The sequence below is a fragment of the Erigeron canadensis genome, chromosome 5 (assembly GCF_010389155.1).
Source record: "Erigeron canadensis isolate Cc75 chromosome 5, C_canadensis_v1, whole genome shotgun sequence".
Taxonomy (NCBI): domain Eukaryota; kingdom Viridiplantae; phylum Streptophyta; class Magnoliopsida; order Asterales; family Asteraceae; genus Erigeron; species Erigeron canadensis.
In genome coordinates, this window is record NC_057765.1 from 11,412,120 (window position 1) to 11,434,011 (window position 21,892).

The window sequence follows — 21,892 nt, forward strand, 5'->3', positions numbered from 1 at the left end:
GATCACAGAATTATATATAGCCCCGATGCTGGCCCCAGAATAATCCACCAAATCTACGGTCATGTTTCTACAATCAAACATTGATCAAATAATCCACCGTCGTAACATCATAGTCACACAAGAACTATTAGAATTGGCAATCACACATCTTAAACTAAGAGATAGTTATTGAGAGAAGATCAACTTGCTAAACTAAGACATAATCCAATATCAGATAAAACACTTACATTTACATTAAAATTCTGTTTAAGGCACACAAAAAGAATACAACACTTACAACTACATTAACATGTAAATAAATGTTACTATGTTAGCACTTATATGCACCAGATTCCACTTACACGCACCCTATGTGAAACATTTATTACTATGATAGTTTCTTTAATTTTTATTTATACTGATAAAACTAAAAAGTTGTAATAGGAAAATCTAAGAACGGATATGGCCTAGACGTACTTGACTCTCAAGGATTATGCCTAATATTTTCATAAAAGAGGTCTATCATTCGCCATTCTGAAAAATTTCATAAATGAGGTCTATCACAACCATATGACGAATTTTCATTGACTTGAACCGATTGATGATGAAATTGAACCTTTACAGATTGGAGCCATCCAACTCATCCATGAGAAGTAAAGCTTCCGTATAGGAACAACAAAAGAATGAACAATAATGTTCACCATTAATCCCAAGATTCTTGATGGCTCCTGTGCGTGGTTCATAAGCTTCAAGTGATGCATATACTCCAGATTCATCTGTCGTTGTTTCCAAAATAGGTTGGCCATTCTTCCTAAATCCTAGTGCCTTAGTTTCTAAAAATGCATCTGGGGCGTTGATGGTGAATAGCTTTGTGAACGATCTTGAAACACCATCCTCCGCCCTCATCCATACACCATAAACTGGTTCCTCGGCATCATAACAGTGTACTCAAGTAGAGCAAGAGACTCTTTAATCTCAGATATGAAGAAAAAATCAGCATCCCGGTGTGCTACACTATGAGGGAGGTTTATTTTCATAAAGTCTTCACTCACCATATCAAACGCAACAACTATATTAATATTCCACTCGTTCTCAAATGCTTTCAAATAAATACACCGATCAACTGTAACTACCGGATCAAAAGCAATTGAAATAGGAGGTAGATTACCACGTGAAAATCTCCAACCCCGTGAGCTTAATGCAAACACCATAACCGGGTAAGGCTGTCGAAAACCATTGACCATTACAATCATAGGGTCAAATTTATCAGGACGGACCCCAAAACCTAAAACATATGTAAACGGGACATCAACAGTAATGTATTTTACAAGTGACGAATTCCAAATCACAGCTGTTTGCCTATAATTTTCACCCTCTCCAGAAGTACCGAATAAGTATAACAACCCTTGAGACGTACCAATAAGTCCTAGTTCAAACGATCACGATATGGGAACATTTCTAACAGTGTGTTGGGAAAGAGTATTATCGTCCATAATGGAAACATTTTAATTCGTATTGAAACATAAAGTTGAGATCAGGGACATATCTTACAAAAAGCCGATGATGCTGGCGCAAGTTTGTGTGATCGGTAATAAAGAGAGGGCTATCGATCATTGATTTCCATAATTTTGAAATTGATCTGAATATAGCCAGTGACTTAACAGGAAGCCTTTTTATGATTTCTACTTGAAGGTTGTCTCACATGTTTTTTTCTGATTCTGGTTTTGGGTGTATTATTGGTTCTAGAGTTTTTATATTGAATTAGAGCATTGTTAAAATGCAGCAGTGCCGGCTTTGAGGCAAGACAGAAGGGCTTGTGCCTTAGGCTCAAGTTTTGAAGGGCGCCATAATTTTGGTCTTTGTAATTATACTTTGATGATCTTCTTTGTTTTTAGTCCAAACAAAAAGTTAATTAGCATACTCTGTAAAAGTTAACATGTAATTGAAAAACCAACAAAGGTTATAGTATATATTTTCTTATTTTGGGGCCCGTTATTTCTTTTTGCCCTGGGCCTAAACTCTTTTTTAGCATTCTCAGAGACGGCCCTGAAATGCAAGTGAAAAGGGAGAAAGTGAATTAACTTATACTCGTAGTAGGTGATACGAGAAACGTGAAAGGCAGGTGAAGAGGGAGAAAGTGAATTCACCTATAGTAGGTGATGAGAGGAAACGTGATTTGAGTGAAAGTAGTAAGCAATGGGAGAAAGGTGATTCACCTACGACAGTGGTCCATTTCTTTTTGTTATATTGTTAGTTTTTCAATATCATGGTATATTGTGATGTTTATTAAAGTATTAAATTTGAAATTGGATAGTTAACGGAAAAAAGAAAGTGATAAGTTGACATGTCATACTGTCATGTAAAGGTATAAGTGGAAGTGGTGAACGTTTAAGAATGATCTTAGGGTTTTGGGGATCTAGATCTCAAATGAAATTGAAATTATGTCTTTTTATGTTTAAATGCCTCGCCTAGATCCCTTCTAACCATAGTTGTTAAATTTCTAGTAGACCCTTAGGAGCGGAGTCTTCTTGATGTTAAATTTCTAGTAGACCCTTAGGAGCGGAGTCTTCTTGATTACTATTATTTTCCCTGACTTTTACGAGTCGGGGTATGAACTGGTACGAGTTAAGGCGAGTTTTTTAAGCCACGAGAACAACAATGTATGAATAATTGTTGTTATCCTTTTTTTAGGTTCATTAGGATTCTTGTTGGTTGGAATGAGAACAACAATGTCTGAATAATTGTTGTATACTTAGTAGTTTGTAACTATGGTTATATATTTTATTTAGGAAAAGTGAGAATGTTGTTATCACACATCTAAGTTTGGTGAAATACTTTTCACTTCTTAATTTTTTAATATATATATATATTTTTTTTTAACAAAAACCAGATGTTGATTTTGAAAACTTTATTAAGAAAACAAATCTAAACCATTATAAAAATTTATTATAAACCATTACAAAAGCAACTAAATACCCGTGAAAAGCAAACAACAAAAATATATAACAAAAAATAACAATCTAAATAGGAAAGTGAAAACGAAAAGTAGATATTTTTGAATTTTTTATTATTTATAAGTTTTATGGATTTTTAGATTTTAGAAAAGTAATTTTTTTTTCGTGTAAAGGTTTCGGGTAACTCCACCTTTTCTTATATTACATTACTAAACCAAAGTTGTGTCGCGTCCTCGGCGGCGGCGGCAAAAATTCAGTGATGCGTTTATTTTTTCAAACAAAATATTCGTATTTACAATTTACAAAAGTACAAGGAATATGTTTAACTAATACTCACTCACGAGCAGAGAACCTATTCGTTTGTAGTACAGTTCATAGGTAAGTCCAGAATCATTCGCATGAACACTTGCAATACCTAAATCTAGCAATGTGTGTAATTTTAAATTAATTGTGGGTTGTCAAAATTTTAATTAAACTAGATAACATAAACAAAAAAGGTAAATAAAAGTGCAACCTTTTAGTCTGCGAGAAGCCTTGTAAATCAATTTTCCTGAAAAACGAGAATCGTAATAATAAAATTATACTTGTTTGGAGTTCGATTACATGCATAATGATTGTCTATTTAACCTAGTTTTAATATTGGACCGCGAAAAGACTTTTTTCTTGGTTTGGATCCTAGTTACATCCTCTTTTTTTTTTGAACATTAAAAAGGAATTTCATTAATATGAATTCTAGCGAGAAGCTATGAAATACATATAAATATGAGGGTAGCATACAATAAAAGCTAAAAATTGAAACTATTCCATTGGGACCAAGTGATTCTTGGTGAGGTGTTCCTGTTGGTGAGCCAAAGAAAACTGGTTCCTTTGAGGTCTTTAAAGGCAAACCGGGGAGATGGTTGTTTATTGGAGAAGATAAAGTCATTTCGGCTTTTCCATATTATCCAAACATAAGCAAATATGACAAGTTGGAAGAATTTTTGCTTTTGTAAACTTGTGGAAATGACTTTATGGACCTCTAAAAGTTCTTTCACACTTTGTGGCTTAGGGAGGGAGGTGTGACACCATAATTGAAGAAAACACCAAATGGAATCCGCAAATAAGCAGTGAAGGAAAAGATGTGCAGCTGACTCACCATAAGGATTACAAAGAGAACATATTGGTGAGGTGATGAGGATGTTTATGTTCATTAATTGATCTTTTGTGGCAAGTCGGTTTATCTCAAGACGCCATCCTAGAACATTAACTTTTAGTGGTGCGAGTTTGTTCCAAGGGAAAACCCATTGCTTGGGTCCGAAGGTGGTTTGAAGTCGGCTGTTCATAGACTTGACAGTGAAAACTCGAGAGGGGTCTATCTGCCATTCCCAGGAGTCACTTGCATCGGAGAGATTAACATGTTGAATATTGAAAAGCAGGTCCTGCAATTGGTATAATTCAGTTGTTGTTGAGGGAGGTCTAATCCAGCGCCAAGACCATTGCGAGAAGACTTCATCACCTGTGCAACGTTCTTTTGCGAGACAAGTCTTGTACTTTTCCAATTTGAATAAATCAGGATGGGAAAGGTATAAAGGAGAGTTGCCTAGCCAATTGTCAATCCAAAACCGAAGTCTACAACCGTTTCCTAAGTTACCTATAAACAAACACTCGAGGGAAATATCAAATTGGGACATGTGGGAGCTTAAATTGACAATCAATTTCCAAGCTCCCACAAGGTTGTTCCTAACCGGGATAGGCGAACAGTTCCTCGGGGTTGAACGAATTGCTGAAATGACTCGACTCCAAAGAGAATCCGGTTCCATACGAAACCACCACCACCATTTGGACAATAAAGAAAGATTTTTATTTTTTAAACTACCAAAACCAAGACCGCCCAAACCCACGGGGGAAATAATCTTATCCCATGAAACCCATGGAATTTTCCTATTCGAAGAACTGCCCCCCCCCCCCCCCCCCCAAAAAAAAAAAAAAAAAAAGAAATTCTATGGATTGATTCGAGTTTAGATAGAACACTCACCGGGGCCTTGTACAAGGAGAAAAAAAATATGAAGGGAGACTATCAAGCACCGAACGGATAAGAGTAATACGTCCACCAAGAGAGAGTGTTGATGCTTTCCAAAGTGTGAGACGGTTTTGAAAGGTTTTGATCACAGGTGCCCAATTTTTGACAAGGTTCATATTGGTGCCAACAGTTATCCGAGGTATGTGATAGGGAATGTACCCGAGTTACACATGAGATTGAAAGTTGAAACACGAGCTGTTGCATATCTCTTGTGAGAGATTAATACCATAGAAACATGACTTTTGATGGTTAATCTTAAGTTCAGAAACTAGGTAAAAACACCTCAAGATTCTCGATATGTTAAGAAGGTATGTAGGTGACCATTTACCGATTATCATTGCATCATCAACATACAAAAGGTGGTTTATCTGTGGCCCATTGTTCGATAACTGTATGCTGGAAGTTAGGCCCAAGATGGAGGCACGTTGTAAAATATTTGAAAAGGCTTCCATCGCGATTATGAACAGGAATGGTGATAATGGATCTCTTTGAGGGACTCCTCTTTCACAATTAAATTCTTGAGTTGGGCATCCGTTAATGAGAACTGAAGACCTTGTAGATGAGAGAATACCCCTGGTACAGAGAAGCCATGGAGAAGGGAAGCCCATTTGCTCCATTACTGAGATAAGAAATTCCCAATTTACGGAGTCGAATGCCTTCTCGATATCAATTTTCAGACAAAAAGATTCCAGTTTGGAATGCTTGACCCACTTAAGGGTCTCATTAAGCATAAGTGGTTCATCCAAGATGTTTCTGTCACTAAGGAAAGCTGACTGTGTGGGGGAGATAATCTTTGACAAAATCTTTTTGAGCCGATTAGCAAGAGTTACATTCACTTAACCAAATTAGTAGAGATCCTAGTTATATTCACTCAATCCTTTAATAAGATCCTCGTTAGATTCTCTTATCAAGCATTACTAAGTTCAAGCCCGTGTTTCCACGATTTAACCTATACGTATATTTAGATTTTAAGCCAATAACTTTGCATTGATTATCTTAGGTGGTTTATATTTCATTTTCGTATCACTAGATATTTTAAAACATTATTAAGTATCATGTTCATCTAGTCTTAATTGTATTAATTTTGGATTCGCTCGTTATAGTAAAATCACTTTTTACAATTAATCAAAGACCAATCCATCGTTTTGCATCTACGATTTATTAAATTTAAATGACCGATTATAGATAAAAGAAGCCAAAAATACCAATAAACCATAGATATAAAATTAATCATAACATGAAAAACTAGACAATCATAGATCAACGGTAAACATAAACGCAATCTTACAAATCTAACATAAAACAAAGTAATAAATAGTCCACATGATCACATCATCCAAAGAAGTATTAACCTACTAACCAAACATAATTAATGGAATAACAAAGTCTGAAAAATAAAAAGACATCATTTACCAACGGTAAGAAAAGAAAAATAAAGATCCTAGGTTGAAAATTTGTAGATCAAGAGGTGTTTGGAAGTCCAAAACCCCTTTAGAAGCTCTTGATTTACGACCTAAAAGGTAGGGTTTTCATCTTGTAACTTAATTGCTCTTTTTGGAATGTGAGGGTTTAATCTTCTATTTATAATTCAAAAGTCAGTTTAATCGCCGCCTTGACGTGTTGCGTTCTTGAGGCTTCACGAGAGGTGCCGGAGGTCTCACTCTCACGTTTTGTTACCAATTCTTCGTCTTGTGTCTTGTAATGTCTTGTGGTACCTTAGTTGAGTTCATTTATGCATGAACCTGCGAGAACATTTCATTTCATTAAGTACCAAAAGTTCACTCATTGCAACTCATGTTCGTATTCAAAACACCAAAAGACATGCGGAAAAACCTAAATAAAGCATCCATCATCTATCTATATACTCTATACAATATGTATCATTGTCATATATATATATATATATATGAGAAATGTGAATATATAGGGTTGTTAGATACTTAAGTTTAGGCATTGAACCCCTTACATACTAAATTTTAGTATTTATTGTGAAATGTTATAAATAAAAAAGTATGTTTTAGAAGAAATTTCTTTTGCAAACATTCAAAATAGCTTTTTGTGAACTTGTGAATAAATTTATTCACGTTTTAATTTACATGTGTACATTTTACATGCCATTTAGACTGTCATTCTTGAAACTTATCACAACTAGTATTTAGTCGGCGGTTTTTCTCCAAAACCCATGGTTTGGTAGGTTATTACCATCCAGCGATGTCTGTCATTCGTAGACGTACTTTACTATTTGATAACCAGTGCAACCGGACACTAATCGTTAACAAGAAAAAAATTAGTGCCGTTTAGTTCACAAAATATTTTTGACGAGGAAATAATATATGTCTTGAATAAAAAATACAAAGCAGGTTCCAATCCTAAAAATTATTGAAAATTATGCCAACCAAAACAACCCCTTTTTTTCGGTAAAAGGTTGTTACCCCTGTTAACATGTTATTACCTCCCAAACAAGAACATGCAACATGACAGTATGCCAGTTGATTTAAATATTTACACAGTAAATGCCCTCACGGGCCCACCACAAATGATAAGGAGACCCCGTGAGTGAGTGACTGGACAGACCCAGACAATAATACGGATCAAGAACAACGCCACGACCAAGTCGGGCCCAATGTCGAGTCGATGGAAAGTGGCTAAATGGACCAGGTGCTACAAAGATCCAATCCAACCAAAACTTCATGTCCAAGTTTTTATTTTCAAATATTATTTATCATTATAGTTTCCTTTTTGTCTAGAATTTTTGTTTCTATCTTTTACGTGACTTTTCCTATTTAAAGGGTTGTAACTCATGGTTGGATTGTTAGAGTTTTAATAAAGATCTTCTTCTTGAAATTCTGTTCTTGTGTTGATTATTAACCTAAACTTTGGGTTAAATATGACAAGTCCGAAAAGTGCGGAAGTTATGGTCGGTTACCAAGTTAAAAGGGTATGTCAATTAGGAAAGGACACAACTTTTGAAAGAAAACCGACAAAGGGTTGCACCTGTTCGTTGGCACCTTTTCATTGTGTATATATTTGTATGTCGTGTGTCATTTCAGTGTGGGTGTGTGTCTGTACGATCAATGGGTATGGGTCACATACCCAGCGAGAGTCTGTAACATTTGTATGAACAAATATTGCAAGTTTCGATCTAATAGAAAGTAAATTCATACATACCTGTGAGTTTGTTCATCATATTGCAAGATTAATTCCAACAATTGGTATCAGAGCACGTTAATCGATCCAAGGGAAAACATCGATTGAAAAGCGAAGCCGATTCCAGGAATTAACCGCAAGAAGAAAAGAAAGAAGCGAGTGTGATTCATTCTTCATCATCAATGATCAGAAGAAGAAAATAGAACCACCACCGCCGTGTATGTGAACCAGACACCACACCCCGTCGCCGGAAAAGAAAGAAACATGAACCACAATCCATCGATTGCAGTAAGAACAGGAAGAGGGAATTGAAAGTCTACCCTAATCGCAGATAGAATAAAGGGATTTGGGGGTTTGTTTTTTCTTTCGGTGACGATAATAACAGGAAGAGATAACCGTCAATCAATAGGGAAAGTAAGGATCATTAGTTGTTTTGATCGATTAGAAAGAGAAAGGGGATAAGAAGAAAGAGTAGAAGACGGTGCTTGTTTGGATTTCCAGTAAGAAAAAAGGCAGACTGCACCTTGTCGATTTCCAACCACACAAACAAAGGAAGTGGTACACTTTTATATTGCAAAATATCATGACAAGTAGATAAGAAAAATTAAAAAATTCTTTAATTTTTGATCTTTTGTAGACTAACAAATAAAGTAATTTGTTAATAAGTTTTTCAATACAAAGGTTTGACAAAGTTTGGAAAGATCAAAATTATATTTTTGCAAGATACAGATTCATTTTCATCCTCGTATTTTTAAGATAAAATTCCCGATTGATTAAAGTAAGAAGATCGAATCTTTTGAGATTCAAAGAAAGTCGAACGGATTTTAAATAATTCGTTCAAAGAAGTAAGACTGAACCTTCGTGGTTCACAAAGTAAGACCGAACCTTTTTGGTTCACAGAGTAAGACCGAACCCTTGTGGTTCACAAAGTAAGATGAAACCTATCGTTTTATGAAACCTAGTGTTTTAACGAAACCCCGCGTTTCAAAGTAAGTAAGAAAAACTCTAGTGTTTCAAAAGTAAGTAAGTAAGAAAAACGTTAGTGTTTCAAAGTAAGTAAGTATGTGCAAACTCTAGCATTTTCAAAGTACGTAAAAAATGTTAGTGTTGCAAAGTAAGTAGAAAGATCAATATTTGGTCAAAGAGACACTTTTAGTGTTTCATAGTACGTAAGGAAGACCAATCTTGATCAAAGTAAGAGAACCTTTGCGTTTCATAGTACGTTAAACCGAACCCTTTTGTGGTTCATAGCAAGGAACAAGCCTGTGTGGTGCGTTCAAGGACCATATTTTTGGTCAAAGCAAGTTAAGCCCTAATTAGCGACTTGGTTAGGAGCACGATTGTTGATTAGCAAGTTGGTCAACATTCGTACTGGGTAGCAAGTAGCCCAGAAAACAAGTGAAGTGGGTAGCAAGTAGCCCAAATAGCAAGAAATTTGATCTTAGGATCAAATGCATGAAGTTAGAATCAACTCTTGATTCTAACCAAGAAAGTAAGAGAAACAATTCGTTTCAAGCAAGAAACAAGACCTTCGTGACAAAGAAAGAAAGAAGACCTTCGTGGCAAAGCAAGAAAGAAGACTTGTGTGGTGCAAGAATTGAAACATGTGTGGCACAAGCAAGAAAAGGCAAGTAAGCAACAAGTATGACAACAAAGGAATGTTCGTAGTGGAAAGACAAGAAGAAAAACAAGCAAGATGAGTCTAGTCTCATTGATGGCGATGAAAAACCAACCTTGTTGTAAAGAGCAAGACAGAGAAAGTTGAAGACATGCCTTTAACCAAAGTTTAGTTTAAGGGGGAGTGTTGATTATTAACCTAAACTTTGGGTTAAAAATGACAAGTCTGAAAAGTGCGGAAGTTATGGTCGGTTACCAAGTTAAAAGGGTATGTCAATTAGGAAAGGACACAACTTTTGAAAGAAAACCGACAAAGGGTTGCACCTGTTCGTTGGCACCTTTTCATTGTGTATATATTTGTATGTCGTGTGTCATTTCAATGTGGGTGTGTGTCTGTACGATCAATGGGTATGGGTCACATACCCAGCGAGAGTCTGTAACATTTGTATGAACAAATATTGCAAGTTTCGATCTAATAGAAAGTAAATTCATACATACCTGTGAGTTTGTTCATCATATTGCAAGATTAATTCCAACAGGAAGTTCAAAAACACAATCTGTTGTGAATGAATCTCAAGATAGCACCCCCCCCCCCCGACCTCGACATCAACGTACCCCACCCCACCGACACCCAGGACACCGCAAGTGCAACCTCACCAGCAAATTGACCACTTACGGTCCTTGGGTCTGTGAACCAAAATCTTGGAGTTTGAAGGTCGGTTACAACCCGATGATTTTCTGGATTGGCTTCAAACTGTAGAACGTATATTTGATCTTCGCGCTATCCCTGACATCCTAAAGGTAAAGCTCGTTGCTATTAAATTAAAAAAATTCGCCTCGTTGTGGTGGGATCATGTGCAAAATAAACGTTTTCAGGAAGGGAAACATAAGGTGGAAAACTGGGAAAAGATGAAACGACTTTTGAAAGCTAAATTTTTGCCCGTTACATATAAACAAGATACATATTTGGACTGTCATAACCTCAAGCAGGGTTCTTTAACTGTTGAAGAATTAATTCGTGAATTTGAGCGCATGCAAATGCGTTGTGGAGCTGAGGAGGATGACGAGCAGGTTATTGCACGATTCTTAAGCTCTCTAAGACGGGATATTGCAAACGTGGTATTGTTACAACTGTATTATTCCTTCTCTGGTGTGTCGGCTTGCATTACGGGTCGAACAACAACTCAATCAAAAGCCAAAACCGGTAACTAAGTTCCCCGCGACACCCCGAATACCCGCAACAGCCCCTTGGGTTGGTACACTTAACACTGACCCACCTGTTCCGCTACTCAACCGGGGATGCCAAATGCTCCACGATGTTTTAAATGTCAAGGTTTGGGCCACCTTAAACGGGATTGCCCAAACAAACAAGTACTTGTTTTTGTCGACGACCTTGCACCAATATATGACACAAAGACAGAAAAGAAACCTTCTGAACTACTTTATCCTGATCGGGATGAGATGCTCGTTATGCATCGGTTACTTAACTCCTCGTTAGCTGATCCAGAGGGTGACACGACTTGGCTTCGTAATAATATTTTTCGCACTCAATGCACGACTTAAGGGAAGGTTTGCACCATGATCATCGATGGTGGTAGTTGTGAAAACATGGTGGCTACTACCATGGTGGACAAATTGAAATTGCCTATTCAAAACCACCCAGAACCATACCAACTTACATGGTTAAAAAAGGCAATCTCGTTAAGGTTACCCATCGGTGTCTCGTGAAATTCTCTATTGGCAACAAGTACACAGATGAGCTATGGTGTGAAGTTATACCCATGGATGCATGCCATATTCTCTTGGGGGATCCATGGTTATATGATCGGCGTGTGAAACATGATGGTTTTCGTAACACGTATACGTTTAAGCAAGATGGCCTTATCGTTACCCTCGCATTGTTACGCCTCAAGGATGCTCCACCTGATAGTGTCTTAACATCAGGGGCTGCATTTGTGGGCCTCACTCATTCTTTAAACCCCACAATTATTTTTGGGTTACTTATGGTTGAAGAAAACTCGACAACAGAACCCTCCCTAATGGCTATTGTCCCATTACTCACCGAATTTGCGGACGTTTTTCCCGAAGATATTCCTGTCGGGTTACCCATGATCCGAGAAATTCAACATTGCATAGACTTTTTACTCGGCGCTATCATCCCCAACAAACCAGCATACAGAATGAACCCGAAAGAATCCGCCGAATTAGATCGCCAAGTCACTGATCTATTGGAAAAGGGGCTTATCCGAGAAATTATTAGTCCATGTGTTGTGCCCGCGTTACTAGTTCCAAAACTAGGAGGCGCGTTCCGCATGTGCATTGATAGTCGGGTCGTCATCAAGTACCGTTTTTGTACACTTTTTATAAACTTTGTTCAAATGGGTTTAGAAACATATATCACAACTTTTGTCAAAGTTACGTGTGATTTTATTAATAAAATCTTGAGATATAATAATTTTTGTACACTTTTTATAAACTTTGTTCAAATGGGTTTTTGAGTTGTCCGTTTTTCGAGTTTCCGACTTTAGGATTGTTTTCCCATCATATTAGGGAGTCTAAAAGTACAATCTGATGTTAAAAGCACCTTTCAGATCAAAATAAACGGTTAGGGTTTTCTATAATGAATTTTGGGGAAGAACAACCTAGTTTGCGGCACCATCAATTTGCGACCTCGCATTTCTAGCCTCGCAAATCTAGCATTGCAAATCCAATTTTTGTCTTTTAGTGAAATACTACCCCAGATTTACTAGCCTCTCAATTTCAATTTTGTCCTTTAGTGGAAATAAGACCCCAAATTCAATTTAAGACCTCGAATTTCAATCGAGACCTCGGATTTCGATTACTACCTCGATTTAGTCAACTTTAGTTGGTTTAGTAAACTTTGGTCAACTTTGGTCGGTTTAGTCAACTTTGGTCAACTTAGTCAAACTCGTAATTTGGTCAACTTTGGTCAAACTCGTAAAATCTGGTCAAAGTCAAACTAGTACGCTTTTGGACAACTTGGTCAGCACTTGGCGACACGTTATGAACATGTTTACCTATATTGAATGAATATTTAATTGTGATAACTTGTAACAGATTGACTGCGTACCGGTTACTTGCTTTCTAATATCTTTTGTAGCTTGATCTTGTTGCTAGTAGTCAGGTGAGTTTCATAGTCCCTCTTTTAATATGTTTTGGGGTGGAAGGATACTCGTGCCTTTGTGTTTATCATAATTTATGGCTATTTGACTGTACTGTATGATGTGTACTATGATACTTGATACTTGACACTTGATACTTGATACTTATGTTGGAGTTTTAGATGCTTGATACTTGATACTTATGGTGTAGTTGGAGGCACCAGATACTAGATACTTGATACTTATGTTGGAGTTTGAGATGCTTGATACTTGATACTTATGGTGGAGTTGGAGGCACCAAATACTTGATCCTTGATACTTGCACCTTAGGCCTGGTATACCGTAAGTGCTGGTGGCATAGAGATACTTGATTCTTGCTATCATAAGTAAGTTGATAGCTATACTGTTGTGTGGATCTTGATGATATTTCAACCTGGCACCATACTTGATACTTGTTTACAAAACCTACGAACTCACCAACCATTGTGTTGACACTTTTGAGTATCCTTTCAGGTGAACATGTGAACCGAATTAGAGGTAGCTAAGGAGCATAGCATGGTGACCTGTAGCAGACCAGATTAGGGATTTGGAGCTGCATATCTTATGTTTTTAATATGTTTGCTATATGTTTAGACTATGACACTATGCCTACGCGTTCCCCTGCGTGGGAGTTTATCTATGTTTTAATTGAATCCTGATTTTATGTTAGGATATTTATGTTTGAATTCTATGAAATGTGTATTAATTAAGTATTCATGTAGCTACTCTACGTAATATCTATGACGCGTGTACTATGTGTCACATCTTGAGTTTTTCGTCTTAGTCGGGGTGTGACATGATACGAATCAAGAACAAGGCCACGACCAAGTCGGGCCCAATGTCGAGTCGATGGAAAGTGGCTAAATGGACCAGGTGCTACAAAGATCAAATCCAACCAAAACTTTTTGTATAGGATTTTTGTTTCTATCTTTTACGTGACATTTCCTATTTAAAGGGTTGTAACTCATGGTTGGATTGTTAGAGTTTTAATAAAGTTCTTCTTCTTGAACTTCTGTTCTTGTGTATATCGGTTGGCCGATATTCTTATCATCGTCGTCGGTTTCTTGGTTGGCCAAGGATCGTCGCTGCTAGACTTAATCTAGGATCTCGTGATACACGGATTCGCATCAACGCAACAACAATCAAACTAGCAAACTAGGCAATAAAAGTAAAGCAAAGCTAATAGTAATCTCGTGAACCAAGCATCTACATGAGCTCAAAAGTATCACCTTCATTAAATTCCACTTCTTCAACTTCATCGCTATCAGAATCATCATTATCAAGAACAATATGCTTCATTGAGGTAACACTAACCTCATCCGTGTAAATCTGAGAAAGTGCATCATACTAGTTTCGAATCTCGACAACAGGTTTAGGAGGAGTAACCTGTGTGTCTAGACGAGTGTCTGGAACAACAGGAGAAGATGTATGAATCTGGCATGGTCTCTGAGAGGCTGGACCAGTAGGAAATCTAACTGGATCTGAGTGCGTAACTGATGTGATCCTGACTGGCTGAGATCACTCTGTAGATGCTGAAGTCTGGAGTGGTCATCGAGGCCTTACCTTTTGACTTGGTAGGCCTCTCGGGTCTCTTAGGAACATACTGAAACTTGGGCTTGAGAATCTGATTGCTCGTTGCAACTTGGGCCTTTTTAGCCCTTCTTTGTCTCTTCTTGGACTGTTGGAAACTCTGCTTATCATGTGGAACCTGGATATCATGTGTTTTAGTGCCAGAAAGACTTGCATCAGTATCTGGAGCAGTTTTCGGTAGCCCAGCTTCCATTTCCTCCGCAGACTTAGGCCTACCAAAACAACCCTTTGTTAACAAGAAGTTTAGATTCACATGTAAAATTTAAAAATGTGGGTCTATTTTTTGGGTGTTCAGATCAGATACTCTATAAATATCCAATTATTTAAAAGACGAAATTCTTCCATAATACATACTCCGTATATACACTCAGTTCCGGAGTAATTTGGTTCGCTCCCTCCGTATAAATACACTCAAACTCATTTTCCCCACCCATAATTTCAAAATCACATCAAATTTCCCTCTTTCTCTCTCAATTCTCTCTCTCTTTCTCACACACACACAATTTGTGAATTTTACAGTTCTCACCTAAAAATTCGAAAATGCAAGCTTTTAAGTAAATCTCTAACTTCATTAAAACTTATTGAATCTCAATTCACGTTATCGATTCTTCTTCTTGATACGTTTATATGAATCATGTAATCGTATCGCTTACCTGTTTTTCATGTTTTGCAGATCCGAAGAGCAGTTGCAGCTCGTCGAACGTGACGATATCGACGAAGATGAAGATCTGTTTGAAGCTATCGATAAGCGTACGTATACTTACATTAATTTCTACTTCAATTATCTGTAATTATCATCGTTTTTGAGCGTTTTTTGCTATAATTCTGTATTTACGGTCCGTAGGAATTGAAATTTAGTTATTAGGCATCGCAACACTAATTAATATGATCGGGTTTATCGGATGAAATTCGTAACTATTAGAACTAAAATCGGTGTTATTTCGATATATATTGCTGTTTGTTGCCTGAATTAATAAGTTATAGTCCGTATCGAAACAGTTATGGATCTGAACAGATTTATTGGATCGAACTTGTATTTGTTAGAACTGAAATCGATGTTATTCATATATATATTTCGCTTTTTGTGTTGCAAGTAACCATCTGTACGAATTGCGATTTCATTAGTCAGATATTGCACTAGTTATGAGTATGAACAAATTTATCGGATCAAACCAGTACTTGTTAGAACTGAAATCGATGTTATTAGTATGTTTTTTGCTGTTGTGTTGGAAGTAACAAGTAATAGTCCGTATGAATTGAGACTTCATTAATCGGATATTGCAACACTTATGAATGTGATCTGATTTATCGGATGGAACTCGTACTTATCAGATTTAGTAGGTGTGTATCAATGATGCATAATTCCGTAAGTATGTCGAATATTAGTATTTATATCTGATTTTTAGTCTGATGATGTGATTTGTCAAAAGTTCTGTATACGCAGATACTTAGTCTAGTGTGTAAGTTGTAATTGATGTATCATTCTGGAGTCCAGTCGATTATTGAAAGTTTATATATGGTCTTTAATTATATGACATGATTACGTATGAATTGAATTAGGTTGAAGTTTAGTATATACAGTGACTTATTCTAGTGTGTAAATGATGTATCATTCTGGAATTATATCAAATGTTATAGTTTATATTCAGTTTTGACTCAGGTGATGTGATTTTGTATGTATAGGATTTTTCATTAGGTTGAAAATCTTGTATAAAATGTGACTTAGTTCAGTGTGTATGTATGTATAGTGACTTCTCATGGAATAAATGCTGGAGATGTGAAGAAACTGCAAGATGCAGGGATATATACTTGTAATGGCTTGATGATGCACACTAAGAAGGTGATATTATGATTAGGACATGTATGTATTCCGATTATTGTAGATTGTTCAGTACATTGTGACTAAAGTTGTTTTTGTATTCTAGAATTTGACTGGTATAAAAGGATTATCCGAGGCTAAGGTTGATAAAATTTGTGAAGCTGCTGAGAAGTTAGTGGTTAGTGATCTGCAATGAATTATAAGATAAGAATTCCTGTTTTATATGATCTTGTTGTATCGTGTTTAAGAGTTTTTTGCTACCTTTTTATTTAGAATTTTGGATATATCACTGGAAGTGATGCTCTGCTCAAAGTAAGATGCTCATCTGTTTTATGCTTTAGTTTCTTCATGCTAAGTGATAATCAGAGTTTAGCTTAGAAATGATTAATATCACGTCTCCCTTTGTGTAACAGAGAAAGGCTATTGTCCGTATCACTACTGGAAGTCAAGCACTTGATGAACTGTTGGGAGGTGAAAACTTGGGTTCTGATTTGTTATATATATTAACAAACTTGATTTTGTTTATGTGCATTTAAGACTTGTGAATGGTTAACTAACTTGTTTTTGTAAATGAGTGAAGGCGGTATTGAAACTTCACAAATCACTGAAGCTTTTGGAGAGTTTAGGTGAGACATCAAACATTTTATGTACTAGAATTTGTATTAATTTAATTATATGTCTTAAAATGATTCATGCCGATGTTACCATCCAGGTCTGGGAAGACACAGCTTGCTCATACTCTCTGCGTTTCTACACAGGTTTAGCTCCGACATTGAGGCTGTTATGTTGTGATGCTTGAGTTGGTTTGCTGTTAATTTCTGCAAATGATGTGATAGACTGATAGTCATGTTGTTGTTGCTTGTGATTCTGCTTGCTGCTAGATAAAAAATAACTATATTAATGCTATCATGCACCACTTGACATATTTGACAACTTGAAGGTATTTTATTGACCGTTTTATATAATATAATGAACCTGTATCGCTTAGTTTTCTTATACATTAGAAAGTTTTGTGACAGGTACTTGTTATTTATTATATGTTTAATGTTTGACTAGCCCTTGCCTTAAATCATGCAGCTTCCTACTAGCATGAAAGGAGGGAATGGGAAGGTTGCTTATATTGATACTGAGGGAACTTTGTATCCTTGTTCGTTGTTGGCCGTCGTATTTCATATTTACCTCTGCTATATTTATTCGTTTAAGAAAATGATGCCCTCTGCTTGTCATTTCTTAATAAAAATGTTTGCAGCCGGCCTGATCGTATTGTACCCATTGCTGAAAGGTTTGGCATGGATGCTGGAGCTGTTCTTGATAATGTAATGATATTTCTTCTCAGTTTACTAATCTATTTTGTGTGGTAACTGATTGCTTTTTCTCCTACATATACTGAAGATAATTTATGCACGTGCCTACACCTATGAGCATCAATACAACCTTCTCCTTGGCTTGGCAGCAAAGATGGCTGAAGAACCTTTCAGACTTCTGGTGTGTTTTTTTAGCCAAAATTCCTTACAAGAAGCCAAGCATGTATTTGTTGCTGATTTTTTGATTCTTATCCTGAACTAATGAAAATTTTTCAGATTGTTGATTCTGTCATTGCTCTGTTCCGAGTAGACTTCACTGGAAGAGGAGAACTTGCAGAGCGCCAGGTTTGTTGACTTATACTGCTCAGTGCTCATCTTGGAAATGCTTTGGCACATTTTGATTATAATACCTATATATCTGTGCTCAAAAGTGACAAAGTCATGTATTTCTTATTTAACAGCAAAAGTTGGCTCAGATGCTTTCCCGTTTGACAAAGATTGCAGAAGAATTTAATGTGGCAGTGTACATGACAAACCAAGGTTATACTTCACTTTTCAATATGGAACAGTTTAACTTAATACAAAACAGTTTACCTTGTTTAATCTAATAAGAAAATCTCAAATGGTTATTTTGTTGAATGTTTTCTTGCAGTGATAGCTGATCCTGGTGGTGGGGTATTTATATCAGATCCAAAGAAACCGGCGGGGGGGCATGTTCTTGCTCATGCAGCAACTGTGAGATTGATGTTTAGGAAGGGCAAGGGGGAACAGCGTGTCTGTAAAGTGTTTGATGCACCGAATCTGCCTGAGTCTGAAGCAATATCCTTACAGCTCATTAGCATGCATGCTATTTATTATATATTAGTTTTATCAACTTGGATTGACATTTGTCTCAGAAGTGTTAAAAAAAAAGATAATTGTTGCTAGAATGGGGACGGGTCAAATGGGTTGGAAGTGGATCGAAATCCATCTTAATTGAATTTAACCCCTTAAAGTGCTTTATTCAATGAGTACCCAAGAAATTTGATTTTGCAATCATAATTCTAATATAACCTCAAAGTTCGTTTAAATATGGACCAAAATGTATTTACAGGTCAATGTGAGTCCATTTTTACATCTTACCCAACCCACCCTGCAGACCTGCCTTGCTACCCCCCATTCTGATCACATCTCCCATGTTCTTCTTGACTAGCTTTACATATTCCAGATAACAGCAGGAGGAGTTGCAGATGCAAAGGACTGAAGTCTATGCAATAACAATAAAACAACATGCAGTCTTCAAACATGTTTATATATTACTCTCAGCTCCCTACTAAAGACGTATGATAGTCTGGAAATTCTGCATTAGTACAGCAATGTCAATTTATGTGTAGGTAAAAGCTTTTAATATGATACTGTATGACAATTTCAAGATTAGTATTATGATATAATGTCTAAAAGTTGTTTTTATTTCCCAGTGTTTGCTTTCTCATAAGAACATGCAATTCTTTTAACAAAAATACACACCTCATATTCCATCTAAAGTAAATAGAGGTTGCATACACATTCTTTCTGGTAATATAATATTATCTCATAGCCCAAGATAGGGTATCACATTAGGAAGTCAATAGAAAACACACATAAATTGGGTACAAAAATAAAGTCTTTTGTCCCAAGTCAAGATTCACTTCAGTAGTGTTGAGACCAATTAGCAGCACTCCCAACTCTGGGCATTCCCGACTCTTTTTTGGATTCAGCATCCACCTTAAAGTTTGCACCACACATCTCTCCTGAACTGTCTACTCTAGGCACCGCCTTTAGTTCATTGAAGGGATGCTCAAAGCTCCTCAACCCTCCAGATGTTGTGAAGAAACATCCTATTTAATAAACAAAGAACCATAAGGTCATACGTATATAGAACCCCAGAATATGATTTGTAAAGCTGCAAATATCAAAAGAACAATCTGGGTGACTTTCAACTCAACCCATTTAACCAGTTTACTTCTTAGCTAGATAGACCTACAACCCATCTATGGGTTGAAATTGCCGCTTCAAGTGGGAGTATGTCAATGCCCGAGCACAATGTAGGTATCCAATAAACGTTATTTCTATATGTTATGATGTTATCAAATCAAACAGATATTTAGGATCTGAAACATTTAGAAATTAGTCTGATGTGGTATCCCTTAATCATGTTTAGCATGGCTAAACGTCGAAACCACTTAATTCACTAAAATGAAATGTTAGAAACACATAATACAGACCTTTTGGGAATGCTGCAAAGGATTTCCCACAGCCCTTCTTAATAGTTTCGACATCATCAGAGAGGACCAGATGTTCTTCTGAATCAGTTCCCCAAAAAAATGGCACGCTGCCATCAACATCCTGTATTGCAAATATTGTAATTATAAGTGTGGTGTGTGACATATAAGAATGCAAGATAGTTGATAACTGATGAAAATAAAGACTTCAATAGAATAACTTACGGCAGCAATGAAAGTGGACTTTGAAGTGCTGTCATAGAGAATAAAAGCGAATTTTCCTTGAAGGTCTCTCACAACTTGGTCTGCAGGGTAAGGACCTCTATCCCTCAGTGTTCTGTATGCCTCAATAACAATTATAACTTCGTTTGCTGTCTTGCCCAGTCCATATTGTTGCTTTAAGGGCGCAACATTCTCAACATGACCTTGGAACAAGCAGAATATGTCGTCCACAACAGCAAACAATCTACATTCAAGTAACAACAAGAAACCGTGTATAATGATTAGGCAAAAACTTGGTTTTGTTCAACTAACAAACACTTGTTTCTGTAAACTTTTTCCAAAACCATATTTGACTAAAACCGTATAAAACTGAACACAATAGTTCAGCTTACTTTGAACAAAGTATAGGACTAAAACAGCATTGTTGCAAGTTTGAATAAATATAGAAAAAGATCCCTTTGGTTCCTGTTTAAAAGCGGATCAAATCGAACCAACAACCAATGTTATAAGATCTTTAAGTGAAAACCGGTTTATCAGTCTGGCTGGTCTGGTCTGGCAAGTCTCAAATTTACAAGATCTATGCTAATATACTATAGCTTCAAAAATCATCTAACTTCACTACAACACTACATTATATCCGAAATAGCTTTTCTCCTAGGCAACAATAAGATCAGGGTAGCCTTAAATATGTGTTGATCTGATCCTAACAGCACCTTTGAGATCAAACTAAACTTGATCTATATTCCAGTTATTCACCATAACATATGATTTTACAATTAAATTTTTTTCCATCAGTACAAAGATTCCTAAATAAAATTAGCATTATCCATAAATACAAAACTTTTATTTTAATTCCCATATTAGATTAGATTCTTGATTAAAATTTGTTATTACTATATTCAGATCAACTATAAAAAAATACATATATTACGAGTAATATTTTACAATATATATTACCTTGGCAAAAGAGGGTTTTGTTTATCAACAGAGTAAGAGATGCAGCCAGATTGACCAAGATTGATAGTAACAGCAGAAGGATGAAGAGATGAAAAGTGTTTAGCCAAAAGACCATCTTTGAGTGCATTTAAAGCTGGTGATTCTTGTTGTTGTGGGGTTTGTAAGCCTTCAGGGCTTTTAGCTACTGTTTTCTCAAACACAGCCAACATCTTTCTTTCTTTGTTTTTGATTTGATTTGCTTGTTTTCTTTCGATTTTTGAGATGAAGAAACTCGTGAACAAATAATTCTGTGATCAGATGAGATGAGACTATGAGAGTAGAGGACTTTATAAAGGTGTTTTTAGACGTGTGTGTATATGTTGTTGGGATTTTTTGGATAATGAGTGAATTACACGTAGTCTTGACTAGATAATATTAAATTGATTAGATACGATTATATTATCGTTATTATCATATTATTACTGCATTATATTGTATAAAAATACAAATTTTTTGCATTGACTAAAGAAAGTTTTGTTTGAGATAGTCCAGGTTCATTTGATTTGACTACCTATGGTTACTCGTGACAACAGTAATTAACAAGATACTAAAATTATAAATAAATTATAAACAACAATTTGTAAACTCATCTATATCTTTCTATCTGATTAAGAGAGGATATAAAAAATCTTACGTGACATCTTCTTTTAAATAATATGTAGGATTTTAGCTTAGTTGTTAAATTATTATAATTTTTGATTATTTTAAGTATAATATTAATTAATTAATTATTATTTAATATATTTAATATTAACGATAGTAAATACCCACGCGTTGTAGCGGTGAGATGGTGGGATAATAGGT

At 36.1% G+C, this 21,892-nt stretch overlaps 3 protein-coding genes across 3 annotated transcripts; 2 read left to right on the plus strand and 1 right to left on the minus strand.

Moving 5' to 3' along the window:
- Positions 1-11,435: 11,435 nt before the first annotated feature.
- Positions 11,436-13,565, plus strand: LOC122601201. The gene is made up of 3 exons (XM_043773965.1): positions 11,436-12,086; positions 12,878-12,901; positions 13,512-13,565. The coding sequence occupies exons 1-3, from the start codon at positions 11,436-11,438 to the stop codon at positions 13,563-13,565; spliced, it is 729 nt and encodes a 242-aa protein (XP_043629900.1).
- A 1,372-nt stretch (positions 13,566-14,937) lies between these two features.
- LOC122599329 (meiotic recombination protein DMC1 homolog) lies at positions 14,938-19,079 on the plus strand. The gene is made up of 15 exons (XM_043771824.1): positions 14,938-15,061; positions 15,181-15,257; positions 16,256-16,347; positions 16,433-16,504; positions 16,600-16,638; positions 16,740-16,797; positions 16,907-16,952; positions 17,039-17,084; positions 17,404-17,465; positions 17,576-17,642; positions 17,719-17,811; positions 17,907-17,975; positions 18,092-18,170; positions 18,283-18,449; positions 18,829-19,079. Exons 1-15 carry the CDS (start codon positions 15,048-15,050, stop codon positions 18,871-18,873), a joined length of 1,026 nt encoding a protein of 341 aa, XP_043627759.1. The 5' UTR covers positions 14,938-15,047; the 3' UTR covers positions 18,874-19,079.
- Positions 19,058-21,379, minus strand: LOC122599330 (stem-specific protein TSJT1). The gene is made up of 4 exons (XM_043771825.1): positions 21,050-21,379; positions 20,096-20,336; positions 19,874-19,994; positions 19,058-19,486 (listed from the first exon to the last, which is right to left on the minus strand). The coding sequence occupies exons 1-4, from the start codon at positions 21,256-21,258 to the stop codon at positions 19,299-19,301; spliced, it is 759 nt and encodes a 252-aa protein (XP_043627760.1). The 5' UTR covers positions 21,259-21,379; the 3' UTR covers positions 19,058-19,298.
- Between the last annotated feature and the right edge of the window lie 513 nt (positions 21,380-21,892).